The sequence below is a fragment of the Rhineura floridana genome, chromosome 10 (genome assembly GCF_030035675.1).
Source record: "Rhineura floridana isolate rRhiFlo1 chromosome 10, rRhiFlo1.hap2, whole genome shotgun sequence".
In the NCBI taxonomy this organism is placed as follows: domain Eukaryota; kingdom Metazoa; phylum Chordata; class Lepidosauria; order Squamata; family Rhineuridae; genus Rhineura; species Rhineura floridana.
In genome coordinates this window covers 79969062-79990312 of record NC_084489.1, presented here as the reverse complement: position 1 = coordinate 79990312, position 21251 = coordinate 79969062, and the positions used below count along the sequence as shown (strand labels likewise).

Sequence of the window (21251 nt, the reverse complement as noted above, 5' to 3'; positions counted from 1 at the left end):
GACAGGGAATTCCCCAAGAGCTGACAGGAATCCAACCGGATCCATTAATCTCCTAGGGCGGACCATCCTAATCGATCCCTTATCCCGGTAGGGGGTATGAGTCGCAATTAGTCTAAAGCTGACCAGATAGTGATCCGACCATGATAGCGGAACTATTGAAAGATCCACCACTCCTGGATCATTATCCTCCTGTGCTGCATAAAAGACAAGGTCAAGGGTGTGACCTGCTAAATGAGTAGGATCGGATATTAATTGGGATAGCCCCATGGTTGTCATAGCTGCCATGAAATCACGGGTTTCTCGGTGGAGTGAGGATTCCGCATGGATATTGAAGTCACCCAGAACCAACAATCTGGGAGACTCCAAGAGCAGTCCCGCAACCATCCTGGACAGCCCGGATAAAGAGACTGCTGAACCACGGGGGGGCGATAGACCAATAGGATCCCCAGGCTAACCCGACCACAAAGTTTTAGATGCAGACATTCAAACCCGCTAGATTGTGGGAGAGGGCACCTGGTCACAGAGATAGATTCATGGTAGACCATTGCGACTCCACCACCCCGTCCCCCCAGTCTAGCCTGCTGTTGTACACAGAAACCTAGTGGGCAAAGACCAGTGAGATTAACCCCACCTGATTCGTCCAACCAGGTCTCTGTAATACATGCCAGGTCGGCAAGTTCATCCAAGATAAGATCTTGAATGATCGAGGTTTTCTCATTTACCGACCTGGCATTAAAAAGCAAGACTTGTAACCCGGGGGACTTGTCATCCAAGTACACCTGTCTATTTGACCGAGGGAGTCGAATAGGAATAGATAACCAACGATGGGACTGATTCCTCTTGGAACGATATGAAACTTTCTTCATATCATATCTCCCCTTCCCGAGTAAAGTTGTTATACGTTGTTCGAAACTATAATCCTTTAAGGACTTAGACAGGTCCCTATTGGTATTCCCTAACATCACTATAGGTGAGGAAGACAGAATAGCTGGCTGGTTCTTATGACATCAAGGCGATTTAAATTCCTCTTGAGGCACTAAAATTATATTTTGTAAATTATCACAAACAGCATTCAGTTCGAAAGTTGTGGAAGCTTCGGTCATCTGAGTTTTGCGGGGGAAAGCTGGTTCTCCATCGTTAAGGGATCTAGTAGGCAGCCTCTTGCTCTGTAAAGATTTTAACGATGTTTGTAGGTTGTCAATAATATCTTGTTGGACAATGTCCGAAAAGTTGGTAAAATTAGACAATAGCTCATCTGCTTCATTGCAAAAGGGAACAGACGTTTTGTCCTCGTAATTTCCCTCGGTAAGGGACTGGGGAGACAACTGAGCTGAGATGTTCATAGGTGAAAAACTAGTAGAGCCACTATAACTGTCCAAAACCATATCACTATTAGTGATATTAAAGTGGATGGATGACATAGATATATGATTATCCGAGGGGTGTGTTTCCAAAACCGGTGGTTGAATTTGAGATGTTTGATCGAACCGGCGCCATTTTGCGCACAGAGGGTATGGTCTTGCTACGTTAGTAAAATGTCTTTGTACCTGGATGCCAAGCTTCAGTAAGCAAGATCTGCTTGCTAGAAATATGTCAACTAAGCTCTGAGATCTCAAGGTTAATAGTACCGTCATAGTAAAGGGATTGTCATCCAGAATTTCAACCTTAAGTATATCATCACTTCTAATTGGAGCCACATTCAGAGATTGTAAAACTTTGAGGACGTAAATTTTCCGATTCCCGTATTGACCACTGTTACTAGACTGTGGGAGAAAGTGTAAAATTATCTTGTTCCGACTGAGTCATAAGGACCAACCTTCTACTTCATCCTTTTTTAGAGGAGTCCTAATCGATCCCCGGGAGATAAAGCTACACGGGGCGTAATAGGTGTCTCATGTACAGAAGATATTGAACTAGCTTCCTGCTTAGATTTCTTCATGGGTGCTTGTTCCTTCATAGATACACCTGAACAGAGCTGTGATTGTGTTTCCATTAGATCATCGATATCACAGAGATGTTGCGGTTGTGTCTCATGTCGACCAACCATATTGATTAAATAATCATTTTGATGTTGTCTAGACACAGGTGCAGACATTAAAAGAGTTAATTCAGGTTCATGTGCTAATGGCGTGGTAAGAATTATTGGCAAGGACTCAGCAACAAGCTCATGCTTATCTCCTTGTCTCAACTCAGGGGGTCTTCCTACAGGAGAAGATGATGTCGATAAGTGTACAAGAGTATCCAGAATCTTAAAAAGGGGTTTATAGTTCATTTTTTTATAACAAGGCGGTCTTTGATTTTTAAGATTCTTAATTTTTTATTTTTCTTGTTTTCTTTTTTAATAGTTCTTCTAGTGGCATTCCTTCCTTTACAATTAGGACCCGATGAATTTAGTTGAGGGGAGAGAGACTCTGTTGCCATCAGGGGAGGCTGCTTCCACCTGCCTTGCCCCACCCTCCAGCCTTCAAAAGGGAGCTGCCTCAAGAGAAGGACTATGAGGGGAGAGAGACTCTGTTGCCATCAGGGGAGGCTGCTTCCACCTGCCTTGCCCCACCCTCCAGCCTTCAAAAGGGAGCTGCCTCAAGAGAAGGACTATGAGGGGAGAGAGACTCTGTTGCCATCAAGGGAGGCTGTTTCCACCTGCCTTGCCCCACCCTCCAGCCTTCAAAAGGGAGCTGCCTCAAGAGAAGGACTATGAGGGGAGAGAGACTCTGTTGCCATCAGGGGAGGCTGCTTCCACCTGCCTTGCCCCACCCTCCAGCCTTCAAAAGGGAGCTGCCTCAAGAGAAGGACTATGAGGGGAGAGAGACTCTGTTGCCATCAGGGGAGGCTGTTTCCACCTGCCTTGCCCCACCCTCCAGCCTTCAAAAGGGAGCTGCCTCAAGAGAAGGACTATGAGGGGAGAGAGACTCTGTTGCCATCAGGGGAGGCTGCTTCCACCTGCCTTGCCCCACCCTCCAGCCTTCAAAAGGGGGCTGCCTCAAGAGAAGGACTATGAGGGGAGAGAGACTGTTGCCATCAAGGGAGGCTGCTTCCACCTGCCTTGCCCCACCCTCCAGCCTTCAAAAGGGGGCTGCCTCAAGAGAAGGACTATGAGGGGAGAGAGACTGTTGCCATCAAGGGAGGCTGCTTCCACCTGCCTTGCCCCACCCTCCAGCCTTCAAAAGGGAGCTTCTTTAGGAGGACTTTCTGATCTTTGGGTTGGGCTGTGTGGGTTGGGGGATAGCTTCTACTTTGTTGTTTAGTTTTATTGCTTCTTCTTTTGATGTTTATATACTTTTATGTCTGATGTTTATATGCCTTCTTTTGTATGTCGCTCAGAGTGGCTGGGTTTCCAGCCAGATGAGCGACTAATAAATCGAATAAAATAAAAATAAATAAATAAATAAAATAGTTGTCTCAACCCACTGGAAGGAGGGCTCACTTCCCTGGCTTTATCTTCCCTGGCTTTATCTTCTATGCTTTTGTCAATTAATCTTACTGGTAGATTAACTGATTAATTTATTCAATCTTCATAAAGTAGCATTTGAGTAAAAACAATAGTTCTGAAGGAAAAAAACAGCAGGCATCACTGAAATTGAATGGACTGCCTTCAAGTCGATCCCGACTTATGGTGACCCTATGAATAGGGTGTTCATGGTAAGCGGTATTCAGAGGATGCTTACCATTGCCTCCGAGGCTAGTCCTCCCCAGATGGCTAGGGCCTGCTCAGCTTGCCACAGCAGCACAAGCCAGCCCCTTCCTTGTCCACAATTGCCAGCCAGGGGACAACTGAGCTCCTTGGGACTATGCAGCTTGCCCACGGCTGCACAGGTGGCATAACCCCTGAGCCACTCCCGGTGGGGGTGATCTTCAGCTGGCCCTTGACACTCAGGAGACACAAGCGGGGATTTAAACTCACAGACTCTGGACAACCAGCCAGGCTCTCCTCACCACTATGCTATACCAGCTGTAGGCAGGCATCATTGGGTATGCTTTAACTCAAATTCCTATGTTGAGCAGGGGGTTGGACTCAATGACCTCATAGGCTCCTTCCACTCTACTGTTGTATGTTTTCATGTTCTTAAAAGAGGCATTTCCAATTCTCTCTCATCACAGAAAATGCCTCTTCTCAGATTGTGCTTATGAGCAGTTTTGTAGCACTGTAAGAGAATAAAACAATGGCTACTGAACAGCTAACAAGACAGTGTAATAATATGACAACACTTGCTTTCTCAAATTAGTCTCAATCCACTTATTCCGAACACTATGGGATGGATACAGACTAACTCTGCTGAAAATTTAGTCCCACTGAAATCAATGTGGTAAGTTGTGTGTGTGTTATGTGCCTTCAAGTCAATTATAACTTATGGCTCCCCTATGAATCAGCGACCTCCAGTAGCATTTGTTATAAACCACCCTGCTCAGATCTTGCAAATTCAGGTCTGTGGCTTCCTTTATGGAATCAATCCATCTCTTCTTTGGACTTCCTCTTTTTCTACTCCCTTCTGTTTTTCCCAGCATTATTCTCTTTTCTAGTGAATCATGTCTTCTCATTATGTGTCCAAAGTAGGATAACCTCACGTTTCATCATTTTAGCTTCCAGTGACAGTTCTGGTTTAATTTGTTTTAACACCAGATTATTTATCTTTTTCACAGTCCATGGTATCCGCAAAGCTCTCCTCCAACACCACATTTCAAATGACTTGATTTTTCTCTTATCCATTTTTTTCCACTGTCCAACTTTCACATCCATGCACAGAGATCGGGAATACCATGGTCTGAATGATCCTGACTTTGGTGTTCAGTGGTGCAACTTTGCATTTGATAAATTAGTCAAGATTTAATTTCAGTTACATTCATTTTAATGGGAACTAAGTGCAACTAACTTATTCAGGATCCAGAATAAGCCAGCACACATCCAGCCCTTACCCAGTTCTGGTACATACATTTTTCTTTATTCCCTCTTCCTGGGTTACAATGGCTTACAAGTTCATGGTTTCTCTAGAAAGAGTTAAACTAAGAGCCTGGGTTCAGATGATATGCTAAACCAAACCATGGATTAGCTCAGCACACCAGCAAAATACCAAAGAGGAACAAAGCGGCCACAGCTTCCTCTCCCAGAGCCCATGCGTTCACACTAAGCTATGGTTCAGCTTAGCATGGCATACAAACCAGGCAGTAGAGTTTTACTTCAATACACAATTTCAAAACTGGTTTTTAAAAAGTAATTTATTGTTTAGTACAAATCTTCGCCAACTGAAATCTTCACCAACTTCACCTACATTGTAACCAAATGACTAAATGTTAAGAAGTGTACCTCTTACCCAAACTCAGTGCCAGTCAGCTGTTGGTGAACTTTCCATATATAAAGAAAGTGTCTGAAGTCAGTTGTGATGTAACAAACGTATTCCCTATTTCATTTAACTCACCAACACAAATGAAGGATATGTGCCTTTAATTCTCAACAACTATTGAAATCACTTCCTATGATTAATTAACCAAAGCTTTGATTAAATGAAAACCCCAGTTTTTAGTACTTTTTACTGTAGTATTTTTATGCATACCCCTGTAAGAACCAACTATGAAAAGGGGAAATAATATTAATGATGGGATAGGCAACCAGCAGCACACATATAAGCATGTAAGTGAAAGGAAAGTAAGCACCAGAGGTTAACATTAATTGGGACATTCAAATCACAGCATATTAAAATTCGACCTACCTATCTATATGGAAAATTGTAAGACACAAATCAAGCCAGGTTGATATGATTCTCCCTAGAAGTCCTAAGAAACACAAGAGCTTGGAATCTGTTGGGACTTAAGAATATCCCTGAAAACAGGAATTTTCTTTGACTATAGCATGGGCAGCCCACACTTCCTTTCTCCCTAGTCAGCAACTAGTTTCATTGGTAGACCTGTCTGAATCATTGGGAGTGGTGGAACAACTGGTAAGCCCAGTCAAGATCCTATAGCACTCTTGTCATTTTTAAGAGGTTCCCCCATATTAAAATAGTGTTGATAGTTCTTGTAGTTGGGCTTTCTGCACAAATCAGTAAATATGAATCTAAACTCATTCTCTTTCTCAAAATATGTGAGTAGCAACAAAGAAAATGTTCCCATTAAATAGCTCTCTCTCTCTGAGATCATATTGCCATAGAGTGTTAAGTCAGCTCAGTGACCTAGAAATGCTATGTGATTCTTATGCACTGGAGAGCTTCAGGGGGTCAGCAAGTAACATAAGAACATAAGAAGAGCCTGCTGGATCAGGCCAGTGGCCCATCTAGTCCAGCATCCTTTTCTCACAGTGGCCAACCAGGTGCCTGGGGGAAGCCCGCAAGCAGGACCTGAGTAAAAGAACACTCTCCCCTCCTGAGGCTTCCGGCAACTGGTTTTCAGAAGCATGCTGCCTCTGACTAGGGTGGCAGAGCACAGCCATCACGGCTAGTAGCCATTGATAGCCCTGTCCTCCATGAATTTGTCTGATTTTCTTTTAAAGCCATCCAAGCTGGTGGCCATTACTGCATCTTGTGGGAGCAAATTCCATAGTTTAACTATGCGCTGAGTAAAGAAGTACTTCCTTTTGTCTGTCCTGAATCTACCAACATTCAGCTTCTTTGAATGTCCACGAGTTCTAGTATTATGAGAGAGGGAGAATAACTTTTCTCTATCCACTTTCTCAATGCCATGCATAATTTTATACACTTCTATCATGTCTCCTCTGACCCGCCTTTTCTCTAAACTAGTAGGAGGCAAATGGAAAAGCAAAATGGACTCCATTAACAGGAGAGGAGGGATGGAGACCATATTCATTTGACTGAAAAATATACATGTCCACCCTCTGGACAAGGTATATGCACCATTATCCCCAGACTACGTTTGATACTATGCCCCTGAGTTGTCAAAGTGACTTGCACAACCTAATCCCGTGCATATTTCCTTAGAAGTCCAACCAATAATGGGTGGGACTCCCAAGCAAATGTATGTAGAATTACAATCTTCATTTCAAGGCTTTCAAAATAGCATCCCCTAAGGAAAATTGGCCAGGAACTGCTGACCATTGCCCCATGAGTCACACCTCTGCAGCTTCTTAGAGAAGAACTTCCAGACTAACTCCCCTTAGGTCGTATATTGGCTTCTCTGGAGCCGGAAAAAAAATAAGAGCCCTTCCTATCTCAGCAGTGCTCTGCTCAAACTACAACTACCAGAGCTCTAGCATATGTTTTGGTTCTTGTTCTTCAGTTCTAACCCATGGCTTGCTCTACTAGTCCTGCTTTCTGGTTTACTCTCTGGACCCGATGGCTCTTTGACCCCAACTCCTGGCTCATTCTCCAATCCTGCCGTTTGGTTTGCCTAACTATCCTGTTGCCTCACTACTTCTAACTATTGGCCTGACACCTGGCCACAACCTTTGACAAATGCTCAAATTCCACATTGGGAGAGGAAGGATATGTCCTGCCCTCAAAATAAAGTAAATACTGTCAAGCTCAATGTTTAAAGGAATGTCACATGAGAAAATAAAAACGTTTGTCAGATAACCTGTTCAACATATGAAGGGAAAAAACCTATTTTCCCCAACAATCAATATTTAACTCCTGAATCAACTTCCATTGTTCTCTTACAAATGTCAGCTTATCATTTGTTTTACTATATCTTTCCAAGTTTGCATCCGTATTGGAATTGTTTTTAGAGGTCTTAAGATGCTTTAATTGTTATATCACTTGTGTGTGTGCTGCCCTGGGCTCCTTTGGGAGTAAGGGGGATATAAATGTTAATAATAATAAACAAACACACACATACATTAAACCTGTTAGGCTTCAGTCCTGTGCATACTGACCTGGGCATTAACCTCACTGAACATTGTTCAATATACTTCTGAGTACTTCTCATGGTCCAAATCTGTCCAAATTTTGACAAAAAATTGTCAACAAATATGGAAAACTAAATAATGGCCCACAGACTGGAAGCGTTCAATATACATCCCAATTCCAAAGAAGGGGAATCCCAGGGAATGCAGTAATTATCAAACTACTGCCTTAATATCCCATGCAAGTAAAGTAATGCTCAAGATTCTACAACAAAGGCTCTTACCATATATGGAGCGAGAAATGCCAGACGTCCAAGCTGGATTTAGAAAGGGAAGAGGTACCAGAAATCATACCGCAAACATACATTGGATAATGGAACGGACCAAGGAATTTCAGAAGGAAATCACCCTGTGCTTTATAGATTACAGCAAAGCCTTTGATTGTGTAGATCATGAAAAACTATGGAATGCTTTAAAAGAAATGGGGGTGCCACAGCATCTGATTGTCCTGATGCACAACCTATACTCTGGAATACTGTAAGGACAGAATATGGAGAAACCAATTGGTTCCCAAACAGAAAGGTTATGAGACATGGGTGTATTTTATCACCCTACTTGTTTAATCTATACATGACAGAATATATCATACGGGAAACGGGATTAGACCAAGATGGAGGTGTGAAAATTGGAGGGAGAAATATCAATAATTTAAGATATGCAGACGATATCATACTACTAGCAGAAACTAAATGAATGCTGATGAAAATTAAAGAGGAAAGCACAAAAGCAGGACTACAGCTGAACGTCAAAAAGACTAAAGTAATGACAACAGAAGATTTATGTACCTTTAAAGTTGACAATGAGGACATTGAACTTGTCAAGGATTATCAATACCTTGGCACAGTCATTAACCAAAATGGAGACAATAGTCAAGAAATCAGAAGAAGGCTAGGACTGGGGAGGGCAGGTATGAGAGAACTAGAAAAGATCCTCAAATGCAAAGATGTACCACTGAACACTAAAGTCAGGATCATTCAGACCATGGTATTCCCCATTTCTATGTATGGATGTGAAAGTTGGACAGTGAAGAAAGCAGATAAGAGAAAAATCAACTCACTTGAAATGTGGTGTTGGAGGACAGCTTCACAGATACCATGAACTGTGAAAAAGACAAATAATTTGGTGTTAGAACAAATTAAACTAGAACTATCACTAGAACCTAAAATGATGAAACTGAGGTTATCCTACTCTGGACACATCATGAGAAGACACAATTCACTAGAAAAGACAATAATGCTGGGAAAAACAGAAGGGAGTAGAAAAAGAGGAAGTCCAAAGAAGAAATGGATTGATTCCATAAAGGAAGCCGCAGACCTTAACTTACAAGATCTGAACAGGGTGGTTCACGACAGATGCTATTGGAGGTCACTCATTCATACGGTCACGACTTGAATGCACATAACAACAAATTTCTCACCGAGGATAAGGATATCAAAGGCCACTAGCCAAGATGGCTATGCTCTGCCTCCACAGTTGGAGGCAGTATGCTCCTGAATATCAGTTGCTGGAAAATGTGGGAGAGGAAAGTGCTCTTGTGCTCAGATCCTGCTTGTGGGCTTCCAACAGGCATCTGGTTGGCTACTGTGAGAACAGAATGCTGAACTAGGTGGGCCATTAGCCTGATCCAGCAGGATCTTCTTTTGTGTGCAGAGGGCTGTCCTGTGAGACTGAATTTAGGCTTTTGCTGTTTGGGAGTGGTTTACATGCTGCACTCCAAGTGGACTCTTAAATCACTGCAAGATGTCTCTCTCTACAGGCTTGAGACAGCCAGACACTTTGTCCTGGCTACTGTAGCCGGTTGAAGCTTCAGACACTGCAGGTGCAATAATCTGGGGTTCCCAGAAATTGCAAGATCCCAGTATTCACCCAGTATAAATAATCTAAATGAGAATTAAACTGGAGAAGAAAAAGCAAGTGTTTATATTGCAACAGTGGTATTTTCTCCATGGACAGAACATTTAAGGTAAGATATTGTGCTCGGTGAAGAGTCAAGAGCTCGCACTGCAAAGAACAGACCAAATCTAATTGGAATTTGTTCCATGCCACTGCTCTAAAGAATGTCAATAAAAACAATATCCACATTGGATTTCAGGTTCACTTCATTTGCATTTCCTAATTTAGAGTTTAACTAATTTAACAATAGTAATGATTTCATTCAAATTAAAGTCCAGGGCAAAATTAAAACAATTTTAAAGAGCTGTTAAAAGATTTCATTAAGTACTTATCTACAGTAATAGTAGCTTTCTTAATATCAGTAAATCTCTCCCTCCCTTTGCAACAAATACTAAGTTTCCCCCGTGCAGTCAAGCATTAGACAAACCTTGTTAGATTTATTGGCATTGTTTCATGCAATTAATTAATATATATTAGAGCTGGGTAAGAAAAAAAGTGCAAAGAATGGCAGTAAAATAAATTAGGGCATTTTTTAAAAAAACATTGCATTCCACTGAGATAATTGCTCTTTTATTCAAATACTTTCCTGATGGGAGTCATCTAGGGATATTCTACCCCATTAGCTCCCTCCTTTTGCTAAATGCTTGAGGCACTTTGCTTAAGTAGGGAACTCATAGCTGCCCATCTGAGACACTGCAGTGACATAGCAAGACATTTAAGGCTGGATCCCCAACAGGGCTATTCACTGTTGTTGTTTTCCTAGCAAGGCTGCTGTGGCTTTATCAGCTCTAGGACAAGCAGGAATACAGCAAGTGAAGTTTTCCCAATCCTTGCATCTGCTGGCTGATGAAAACACAGAGGAGGATAGGGGGGGATTTATTTTAAGTTCGCTCTTAAAGGTGAACCTACCTACCTACCTCATTTGCACTTCCCAAAACAATACACAAACCACAGCCATCCTTCACACTTATCCAAATTTTGCCGTGCAGTTCTACAGCCAAGTAATGTGCACAAAAATGCATCTACTAGGCAAGGTGTGCATAAAGAATGCACGTATTAGTGAAAACTACATACAAAAAATGCATTCTATTGGAATGCTTGCAAAAATATGTGTCTGTATTGGGCAAAATTTCACAAATGTATGTGCACATTAGGATAAATTCTCACTACAATGCTGATGAATTTTCATGAGGCCTTTTAAAAAATGAAAACTGATGTGTAAAATGGAAAAATGAGAAACTGAGAGAAACCAAAATTGACAGATTTGTCCATCCCTAGGAGAGGGCTCCTGCGCCTTCAATAACTGTTATAAAGAAATAATTTTGGAAGATGCTCATCATGATGGGGTGATAAAAGACTGCAGCTGCTTTGAGGTCATTTTGGGAGGGGGAACAGAAAGCAGTATACAAGAATGCAAAAGTAAATCAAATTTTATTGCTTGTTGACTGAACAGGCCATACGTGCACGCACGCGCACACACAAGGTGTGAGCAGATATCGCCCAAGTGGTTATCTTAAGGTAGAGGACATGGTACATTTCTTAACGGAATGTCCCCTGTACTCTGACTTGAGGACTCAATATCTCAAGCCCTTATTAGCCAAGATTAGCAACAACTTGCCATTAAGTCCAAGTATATTTTTAATGGCTGGTATGGATTGCTACATCACATAGAATTGCCAAATTTGTTAAACTAGTCCTGTTGACTGTATCTGATTATATATACTAATATACGTTTACAAATTCTCTCACAGAATCTGGGCATCAGTTTTTACTATGGTAATACATTGTGTATATATTCGTTCTGATGTTTTATTCAAAATAATAATAGGAAAATCCCCGTCTTTTGTTTAGGGAATTGGTCAAGAAAATATCCAGGCATCTTTTTGAGTGTAAAGATTAAGGGTCACTACCTTTCTAATCGGTGGAGGGTGTGGGGGAGAGACAGTGTTTACTACAGTGACTATCACAACTATACCTTTCAGTTCAGTGTATATTCACTCCTAACAGCCAATTCCAACCTCAGATGCTGGAGTGAACTTCTGCCAGAGCACTATATTAGCATCAACAGGAATAATCACACATTCAGCAACTAGCTTGATAGACTCCATCTGGAGTACAAATGTTCAGAGCCCTTGATAAATTTAATGGAACTATTTAAACCTGAAGTACCCTTTTAATTTGAAAAGATCATTCAAGTGGTTCCAGTCTTTCATTATATTAAAATGAATACACAGACTTAGAAACCAAGTTTGGGCTTTAAGAAAGAAAACTCTACAAAGTTTGCTTTGGAAAGAAAAAAAATACATATCACTGTTGACATAGGTCTGTGTGACTGAGCGTCACTCAGACCTTTACAAAGCTGTAGTTTCACAATGTGTCCAGAGCACAGAGCTGTCTCCTGTCCTCTACATTTTAAACTGCCAACGGCCAGGAATGGAAGCAACCGTACCCTGTTCTAGACTCAGGATGACTAGAGAAAGGACAAAGAGAAACCCTGCTCTCCTTTGCTAGAACTAGTTCTTTTTTTTTTTTTTTTCAATAATTTTTATTCAGATTTTCATAAAACATACAAGACAAAATCATAAAACATTCAAAGACAAAAAACAAAATCAAAAATAGTTAAACAAAAAGAAAAAAAAGAAAAAAAAAACAAAAATAAAAAATAAAGAGTAAAATATTGACTTCCCATTTGTCAAAGATCAAATCAGTTATAAGTCTATAATATATAACAATCCTGTCTCTTAAGTCATATTATAAAATCACTTTCCTCCAGTAGTTATCTTACTTAATCATCAAATCTCATAAACATTACTTTATTCTTTCCACAAAAAGTCAAAGAGAGGTTTCAATTCTTTAAGAAATATATCTATCAATTTTTTTTTTCCAGATAAGCATATCGATTAATCCATCTCATTACTAATTATGATAATCTTATTGTCATAACCATAGTCAAAATAAACATTTCAATTAATCCATCACATCAGAATCTGTTAGGTTCAGTAATTTCAGTAGCCATTGTTCTATTATCCCTATTAGTTCCATTTTCCATCTTCCATCTTCAGTAGTCTTGTTAAGTCCAGTAATTTCAGTATCCAATCTTCCATTATCAGTATTCCATAATAATCTTGCTGTCAAAGCCATAGTCATATAGTAAGAGTCTAATGGGAATTACCTCTATCCCAAATATTTTCTTGCCATCCATTCTGAATAGGTTGCTGAAATACAGCTGTAAAATCATATCTCTGTTCTTTTTTTCAAAATACACTGGGTCATCTCTTGAAAGTTTTTCCATTGTCACATGGCTGCAGTTAATTCCATAGATTTTCTCTATATTGGGCTCCATCACATCATTCCAGTCCAGAAGATTATCCATGCCATTAATAACTTTATCTCTAGAATCTTCATTAATTTCTTCAGAGATAACATTGAGTTCCAAACAATAGATTTTATTTCTAAAGTCCATAGACTCCAAATCTTGTTCCTGTTCCACGTTTGTTCCAATCTCCGGGATCTCCTCTCTCACAGGGACCCCTGTTCCAGTCTCCAGGGTCTCCTCTCTCACAGGGACCCCTGTTCCAGTCTCCAGGGTCTCCTCTCTCACAAGGACCCCTATGTCTTTAATCTCCTGTGTCTCCAAACAATAGATTTTGTTTCTAAAGTCCATAGACTCCAAATCTTTTTCCTGTTCCACGTTTGTTCCAATCTCCGGGGTCTCCTCTCTCACAGGGACCCCTTCCAGGGTCACCTCTCTCACAGGGACCCCTATATCTTTAATCTCCTGCTTCATTTTACTCAATTCAACTTTCAGCTCCTTACAACCCTGTCGCAGGTTTTGTTTCGTTATCTCAATCTCATCCATTATTTTCTGAAACATAGTTGTTTCCAGCTTCTCAGCCACTTTCTTAATTGCCATTTTAAAAGAAAAATATAGGAAAACCACTTCTTATTTCAGCAACAATTGGGTTAATACTCCAAACTTGGTGACATCACAGTATAAACAGAGCAGACAGCCTTATCTCTCCATAGTTAAGTAAACAAAATGCAGTTCCCAGGATCGAAACAATTAATGGCAGTCGTCAAGAAACAGATTCGTCAAAATAAAATAGACCAAAAAGAGAGTAGTCTCAGACAGTATAATATTCTTCAAAATAAAAATCTGGAATAGAAATCCCTCTTCTGTGTATATCTTTAGAATGCAAATCCAGGACAGCTTTTTGCAACAAAAACAGAGATAAGCTATTAATTAGTGCGTAGCAGAGAGAAGTTATGGCTCCCCAGTGAGATGTCAAAAACCGATCAATCTGGCAAATCTCTTTTAAACAGCAACAATTTAAGTCAAGTAAAAGAAAAATATAGAAAGAAGGGTGCTTGCCTGTTAGTGCGTTCTCTCTTAGAAGATAAGATGAACGTTCGCTTTAACAGATAGAGCTTGCTGTTGAAAATCCGTCCCACCTTCGTCGGCTGGACCTCGTCCCATAAATTAATGAGATCTGGTCGTCCCAACAAAAATAGGCTTTGAGGTTAATCTCTTCGTTTCTCCCTACCCGGGAGAAGTTTAATCAGTCAAAAAAAAAAGAAAAAACTGACTGATATATCTGAATAAGCTTCTTTTGAGGCAGGAGCCCGTCTCAAAAGCAGGCACAGGCTAAGTCACCCTTCCCGGAAGTCCCTTTGCTAGAACTAGTTCAAGGGGCTGGAGCTAGAGCAGCCTTCCTGGTACCTTCCAGGTGCCGTTGAACTTCAAATCCCATCAGCCCCAGTCAGCATAGCCAATGGTCAGAAATGATGGGAGCTGTGGTCCAAACATCTGGAGGGCACCAGTTTGGAGAAGGCTGGGCTGGAGTGTCAGAAGGTACTTCTTTGATAACCAGGTAAGGACAGAAGATCAGGTTCCAGTTATTTATACCACATCTAACAGCCAATCTAGTAGCTTCAGTCTGCTAGCTAGTTGCAGGGGCTGGTACTTTCTGCCCCAACCCCCATCTATGCCTGGAAGGAGTTATAGGGCAGAGACATACACAGTTCTAGGTAGCTTTCCAAGCTATACGTCCCAGCCTCAAACACTAAGGCTCCCTGGAATACTATGTATATGCATTTATTTCATTTTATTTTTATTCCATTTTTCTCCAAGGAAATCTGGACAGTGCACACAATTCCCCTCATTTTATCCTCACAACAACCCAGTGAGGAAGTTTGAGAGATAGTGAATGGTCCAAGGTCACCCTGTCACCTAAGTGTACTGGTTTTCCCCTTGCTAAGTTCAACACTCTAGCCCAGCTTTCCCAACCTTTGAGTCCCCAGATGTTGTTGGACTACAACTGCCATCAGCCCCAGCCAGCATGGCCAATGGTCAGGAATGATGGGAACTGTAGTCCAGCAACATCTGGGGACCCAAAGGTTGGGAAAGGCTGCTCTAGCCATTACACCACACTGGCTCTTACATAAATACATACCACAGTTAATTGTGATTTTTCAGTGCTCAAGAAAGGCGTCACATTTCTGTGCATTTTATATTTGTCCTGGTCCTTATGAAAAACAGGGGAAAGGGGTAGATTTGAAACTCGAACTTGAAATGTATCAGCAAGGTCCAGAATCTGTACAAATGTTCATTCCAGTATCCCAGTATTCAAGGGAGATTTCATGTTACAAACCAACAGGAGTAACGTCAAATAGACAAATTAAACCAAAAGCTTCACTTCACACAGCCAATCACACAACAGCTCTAGTTCCCAGCACAAAAATGCCCCAATTCCAAAGCAAAAGTTGCTCATTTGTTCATCCATCCTATAATTAAAATGGATAAGTAAACTATATACAGAGTGGTTCCTTGCGGGAAAGACATTTGATTCGTACAAATAGGATCTACTTAGAAACTGACACATCATAATAAATCAGCTGTCAGCAGCATATATACAGGTTGCCTTTCAGAGGAGCAAGTTGATTGGATAGAAGGGGAATGGGAAGGAGAGGTAACAGGCGAATTAGTGACACTCTCAGCTAAAGATTGACAAATACATTTATCAGTTTATGTGTACCATGTATATACTCTCTAAAAATTGATTTAGTCCTGTCAAACTATCAACTGCAAAATTATTAGAAATCTGCCCTAGAGCATAGGGACGCTTCTTAAAATTCAGTATCATTGCTTACTTCAAAATTCTCTGGATTTTTTTTTCTCAGCACGGGTTTTAACATTCCAAGCAGAGTGCATCATTCAAAGCCTGTAGAAGCTCAAATATTAGAACACAGAGGTTTATACTGACTTCAGTTTGGCCAGCTCCAGGGAGATAGGCCAGTCAAGGTTTGGCTTTGGGCCCACAAAGGCCCTCTCAGAGCAGCAAAAGAAAGGGTTCCACTCTGGGGATCGCTTTCTTTTTAGCCTAAAGGTCTCGCAATAATTTGAATGAGGCTCAAACATGAACACAGGAGACACCAACCTTTTAGGACCACTGGCCACATTTGGAATGCGGATTCACAAAATGGCAGGCAAGCTCCACCAGCTGCCGCACCATTAGGGGAAAACTCCTCTACATCAGCCCTTCCTCAGACAGAGAAGCTCTTTACACCTCTCCAGAATAGATGGGAGGGTGGGCATCCAGTGAAATGTGGACATATGTGTGAGGGAGATGTTCAATGTAGGAAATGCTAAGCCAGTGCAAATAGGAACTGATCAGGAACAGCAAACAATCTCTCATTTATTATGGGGTTTTTTAGGAGATTTTTACTGAGATTATTGGAGGCATCATAGGATGGGCACCCTGGCACCCATGGATGCTACATAGGTGATATACACAAATAATAGGTAAAAATAATGGTTCACATTGTCTGTTAGAACAATCTCTCCAATAATGTTCCAGATACCTGCAAATATGCCCACCATCTACTCCCAAATCACTTACTGGTGCGTGCAACAGAAATATTTTCCCATCCTTTCAGTTTAAAAGGTAACAGCTCAGGGGTAAGGAACATGTGGCCCTTCACTTAGCAGAGAATTTTCCAAATGCCGCAGTCCTCCTAGCAACAGAAGTAAGGAAAGGGCTCTCTAAAAGCACAGTTAAGTACCATTGTGACATTAACAGCCAGTAGGCCAATCCTCTCACTCTGCTCTTCCACCAAAATGCATGTTTGAACATTCTTAGCTGCATCTAGGAACCTAGCCCACACTGATTTCAAACATTATTTCATGCCCTTTAATGTGCATCTTGCTGGTATCCAAAAATGAGTAAGTTCTGCTGGGAGTTTCTCCCTAACAAAAATTAATGGAAGATGTGCACAGTGGCATGTTATTTTATATATCCATTCATTTAAATGTGTGTATGTGTATGTTATGTGCCTTCAAGTTGATTACAACTTATGGCAACCCTCGGAATCAGCAACCTCCAATAGCATCTGTTATAAACCACCCTGTTCAGATCTTGTAAGTTCAGGTATGTGACTTCCTTTATGGAATCAATCCAACTCTTGTTTGGTCTTCTTTTTCTACTCCCTTCTGTTTTTCCCAGTATTATTGTCTTTATTTATATAGATACACACATTACTATTACATTCTGGCCCTAGGGACATGTTAGAACCATATGAGGCCCGCTGTAATGCCTTTGCTCGACACTTCCAAGATAAAACCTTTTGCATCCGTCAGGACTTAGACTCCAATGTTATAACAGTTTAATCAAATGAGGTATCCGGAACACAGTCTTGTCCCGATTTTTTGGATGAATTTCAGTTGGTGCAGCTTGAGGACGTTGACAAGGTGCTTGGACAGGTGCGTGCAACCACTTCTGTATTGGATCCTTGCCCTTCTTGGCTAATAAAAGCTAGCAGGGATGGAACTGCCGGCTGGGCCAGGGAAGTGATTAATGCCTCATTGCGAGAGGGAGTGGTCCCTGACTGCCTAAAAGAGGCGGTAGTGAGACCGCTCCTGAAGAAATCTTCCCTGGACCCAGAAAACTATAACAATTATAGACCGGTAGCAAATATTCCATTCCTGGGTAAGGTCCTGGAACGAGTGGTTGCAGAACAGCTCCAGACACTCTTGGATGAGACTGATTATCTGGATCCATTTCAATCGGGTTTCAGGCGCGGTTTTGGCACCGAGACAGCCTTGATCGCCCTGTATGATGACCTTTGTCGGGAGAAAGACAGGGAGAGTGTGACCCCTCTGATTCTCCTTGATCTCTCAGCGGCTTTTGATACCATCGACCATGGTATCCTTCTGGGGCGACTCACTGATTTGGGAGTTGGAGGTACTGCTTGGCAGTGGTTCTGCTCCTACTTGGTGGGTTGTCTCCAGAAGGTGGTGTTGGATGTTGTATCTGGCGCAAGCAGATGCCCAGGATGCAGAACAGTATAGTGACAGGCTAGATGCCAGTTGAAGCAATGAGCCGGACAAGCAATAAGTTTTAAGAGTCACTTTACTGACAATATATCACAAGCTCTCTCTGTACAAACTCCTCGACCCCCACACTCACTAGTGTCTGCTGGCCCTCTATATAGATAAGGCCAGCTGCCCGAGCCTAGGTTGCTTAGCAACGTGTCCTTGAAGATGGCTCGAGCTCTGCCAACTTTCGCTTCCAAGTCACGTAGCTCACTTGTGGAAATTTAACCTCTGCTTTCTCGGTTTAATAGCCAACAATCCCCCACCTTAAATTTCCACATTCAGCCAGTTACATTTCTCTTCCATTTACATGTGTTACATTTTACTTGTTATTACATTTACATCATTTGGTTTTATTCTTCTGATACATTTCCTTTTATTTCAGTTTTCATCACTTTCATTTGTAATACAGTTACTCCATTGCAATCTCAGCATCATTTTCATTACATTTCATTACTCTTCATGATTTCCATCATCCCACTTTTTCCAGTCATACCTACTTGATTTATCAGTTTTGAGAACTTGTCTTCACTTAGTGGTTTTGTCATAACGTCAGCCAGCATATCAGCAGTGTTACAATAAGTTAATTCCACAAACCCTTGTTTAATCATTTCTCTGACATGGTGATATTTGATGCTGATATGCTTGGTTCTCTTGGTGTGTGCTTCTGACTGAGCTAGCTTAATGCAGGTCTGATTGTCCTCATATATTTTGATTGGTTTGTCTATGCCTTTTCCAATTTCAAACAGTAGATGGTCAAACCAGGTAAGTTCGTTACAAACCAGAGACAACGCTATATATTCAGCTTCTGAACTTGATGTTGCCACTATAGTTTGCCTCTTGCTGCACCAATCAATCACTGAATCATATAATAGAATGACAACACCAGTAGTAGACTTGCGGCTACTGGGATCGCCAGCATGATCCGCATCTACATAGCAGCACATACTCCCGTGTTTACTGTTGGACAACACTAGACCTTTACTGCTAGTACCTTGCAAATACCTCAGGACTCATTTTATTCCTTGCCAATCTGTCTCAGTAGGCTGTTCTACTTTTCGACTTAAGATGCTAACAGCATTACAAATGTCAGGTCTTGTTACCTTAACAAGATATTGCAACTGTCCTATGATGTGTCTGTACCTAGCAGTGTTTTCACAAGCTGTCTGTGTTTTCTTGTTGAAATGACGTTGTCATGGGAGTCCCTACTGCCTTACATTCAGACATCCCACAATCTGCTAGTATTTGTTTTATCTTTCCTTCCTGTTTTAACACGAAACTCCCGTCTGAACCCCGTATGTACCTAAATAATGACGTACAGGTCCCAAACTTTTCGTTACCACATGTTGTTTCAGACTATTATGGAACTCTCTTTCGTCTTCCTCCTCATGGGACAAGTACAGGATGTCATCCACATAAACTAGGCAGCATGTGAGCCCCCCCTTTCTTTCTTTCACATACACACAGGGGTCTGCCACACAACGCTTGAAATTCATTGACTGCAGAACATCATCTAGTTTTTCGTTCCAACAGCGCGCACTCTGGCGCAGACCATACAGGGATTTCTGTAACTTGCAAACTAGACCTGGCTGTGTTTCACATCCGGGAGGCTGTTCCATATAGATTTCTTCTTTCAACTCCCCATGTAAAAACGCTGTGCCAATGTCATAGTGGCTTACATGCATGTTTTCTATGGCAGCTATTTTTAGCAAAACCCTGATTGACTCATGTTTCACCACGGGAGCGAAAACTGCATCGTAGTCCGTCCCGAATTGCTGTGTAAAGCCCTTAGCTACTAGGCATGCCCTATACCTTTGTATCTGTCCTGTACTCGACCGCTTACGTTTAAATATCCACTTACACCCTATAGCTTTCTTCCCTGGGGGCAGAGGTACTAGCGTCCATGTGCCATTATTTTGCATTGCTTCCAGCTCCTCTTTCATCGCTGCATGCCATTCATTCTGTTCGGCTATGGGTAATTGTTTTATATCCCCGAGGCTTGAGGGTTCTTTTTCCTGCTCTGTTTTATAAGCCACGACATCAGCATCAATCACTGGCGTCTGTGCTTTCACTGACTGCGTCAGGTTAATCCCTATTGAACCTCTATGTGTCCTGTCTGTGTCTTTACTGAGGACTCTCAGCTGCATATAGAACAGTGACTTCTTTACTATCCCTTTCATGAATATTTTTCCTCCTCTCATTACATGCACTGAACCCCTTTTGAACATTACTGTGAACCCCATTTCATTGAGTTTCGACACAGCCATAATGTTACATTCGATATCAGGAACAAACAGCACATCTGTCATAATGGTATTGAAACCTGCTAATTTCACTGTACCCCTACTTTTGATCTGTTTCTTAGATCCATCAGCCATTATTACATGATCCTCTACGTCACAAAATGTATGAAACATAGATTTATCTTTGATTATACTATTTGTTGCCCCACTGTCAATTGCCCATAAATCTTTACAGTTATTTCCCTGCTCATTTTTAATACATTGCTTATTCTTACTAGCATAGATCACCTGTACACATGGTTTTCTTCCTCTTTCTCTTCTTCTTGCTTCACAATTCCTTTGAAGATGTTGCCTGGAACCACAAAAATAACATGCCTTTTGTCCATACAGTCTCTCTTGTGCAGCTTTGTTGTTCTGTTTTTCCACGTTGTGTTTAGACTCAGTCTTTTCCTGCTTTGCCATTTCCTGCCTCCTTTGGAATTCTTGTAAAAGTTTGCCTTCTATATAATCCATATTGAGATTTGCATCGTCCATTGCTTCCAAAGAGCTCACCAGACTATCATAACTTGAATCTAGTGAAGCTAATGTGATATACACTTTTTGCGTTTGAGAATGTTCAATTTCACGTTCTGACAACTCAGTAAACAGTCTGTTTATTTCCAACAAATGCTCTGACATGGTTGTATCTCCAGATAAGCGCATCTGATACAATCTACTGGCAAGATACATTTTAGAACTGGCAGTCTTTTTCACATGAATATTTCTTAAAGTTTCCCAGGTTTCCTTTGCCGTTGTTGCATCACGCACGTGCAGTAATTGAGAATCATCAATAGCAAGAACAATTAGCGCCTTTGCCCTCTCATCCAGCCTTCTCCAATCTGCTGGAATAGGCACCCCG

At 41.4% G+C, this 21251-nt stretch overlaps 1 protein-coding gene across 13 annotated transcripts in view; it reads right to left on the bottom strand.

Moving 5' to 3' along the window:
• Window positions 1–21251, bottom strand: part of XYLB (xylulokinase) — a 158760-nt gene that overhangs the window by 70853 nt on the left and 66656 nt on the right. For 8 of the 13 annotated variants that reach the window (XR_009758241.1, XR_009758243.1, XM_061587652.1 and 5 more), the window contains one exon: window positions 8904–8945. The exons of the other annotated variants lie outside the window; for them this stretch is intronic. Coding sequence is in view for 6 of the 8 variants with exons in the window: in XM_061587652.1 (XP_061443636.1) it covers window positions 8904–8945 (42 nt within the window). In the remaining 2 variants the exon portion in view is untranslated. The remainder of the gene's footprint in view (window positions 1–8903; window positions 8946–21251) is intronic. 13 annotated transcript variants of the gene reach the window in all.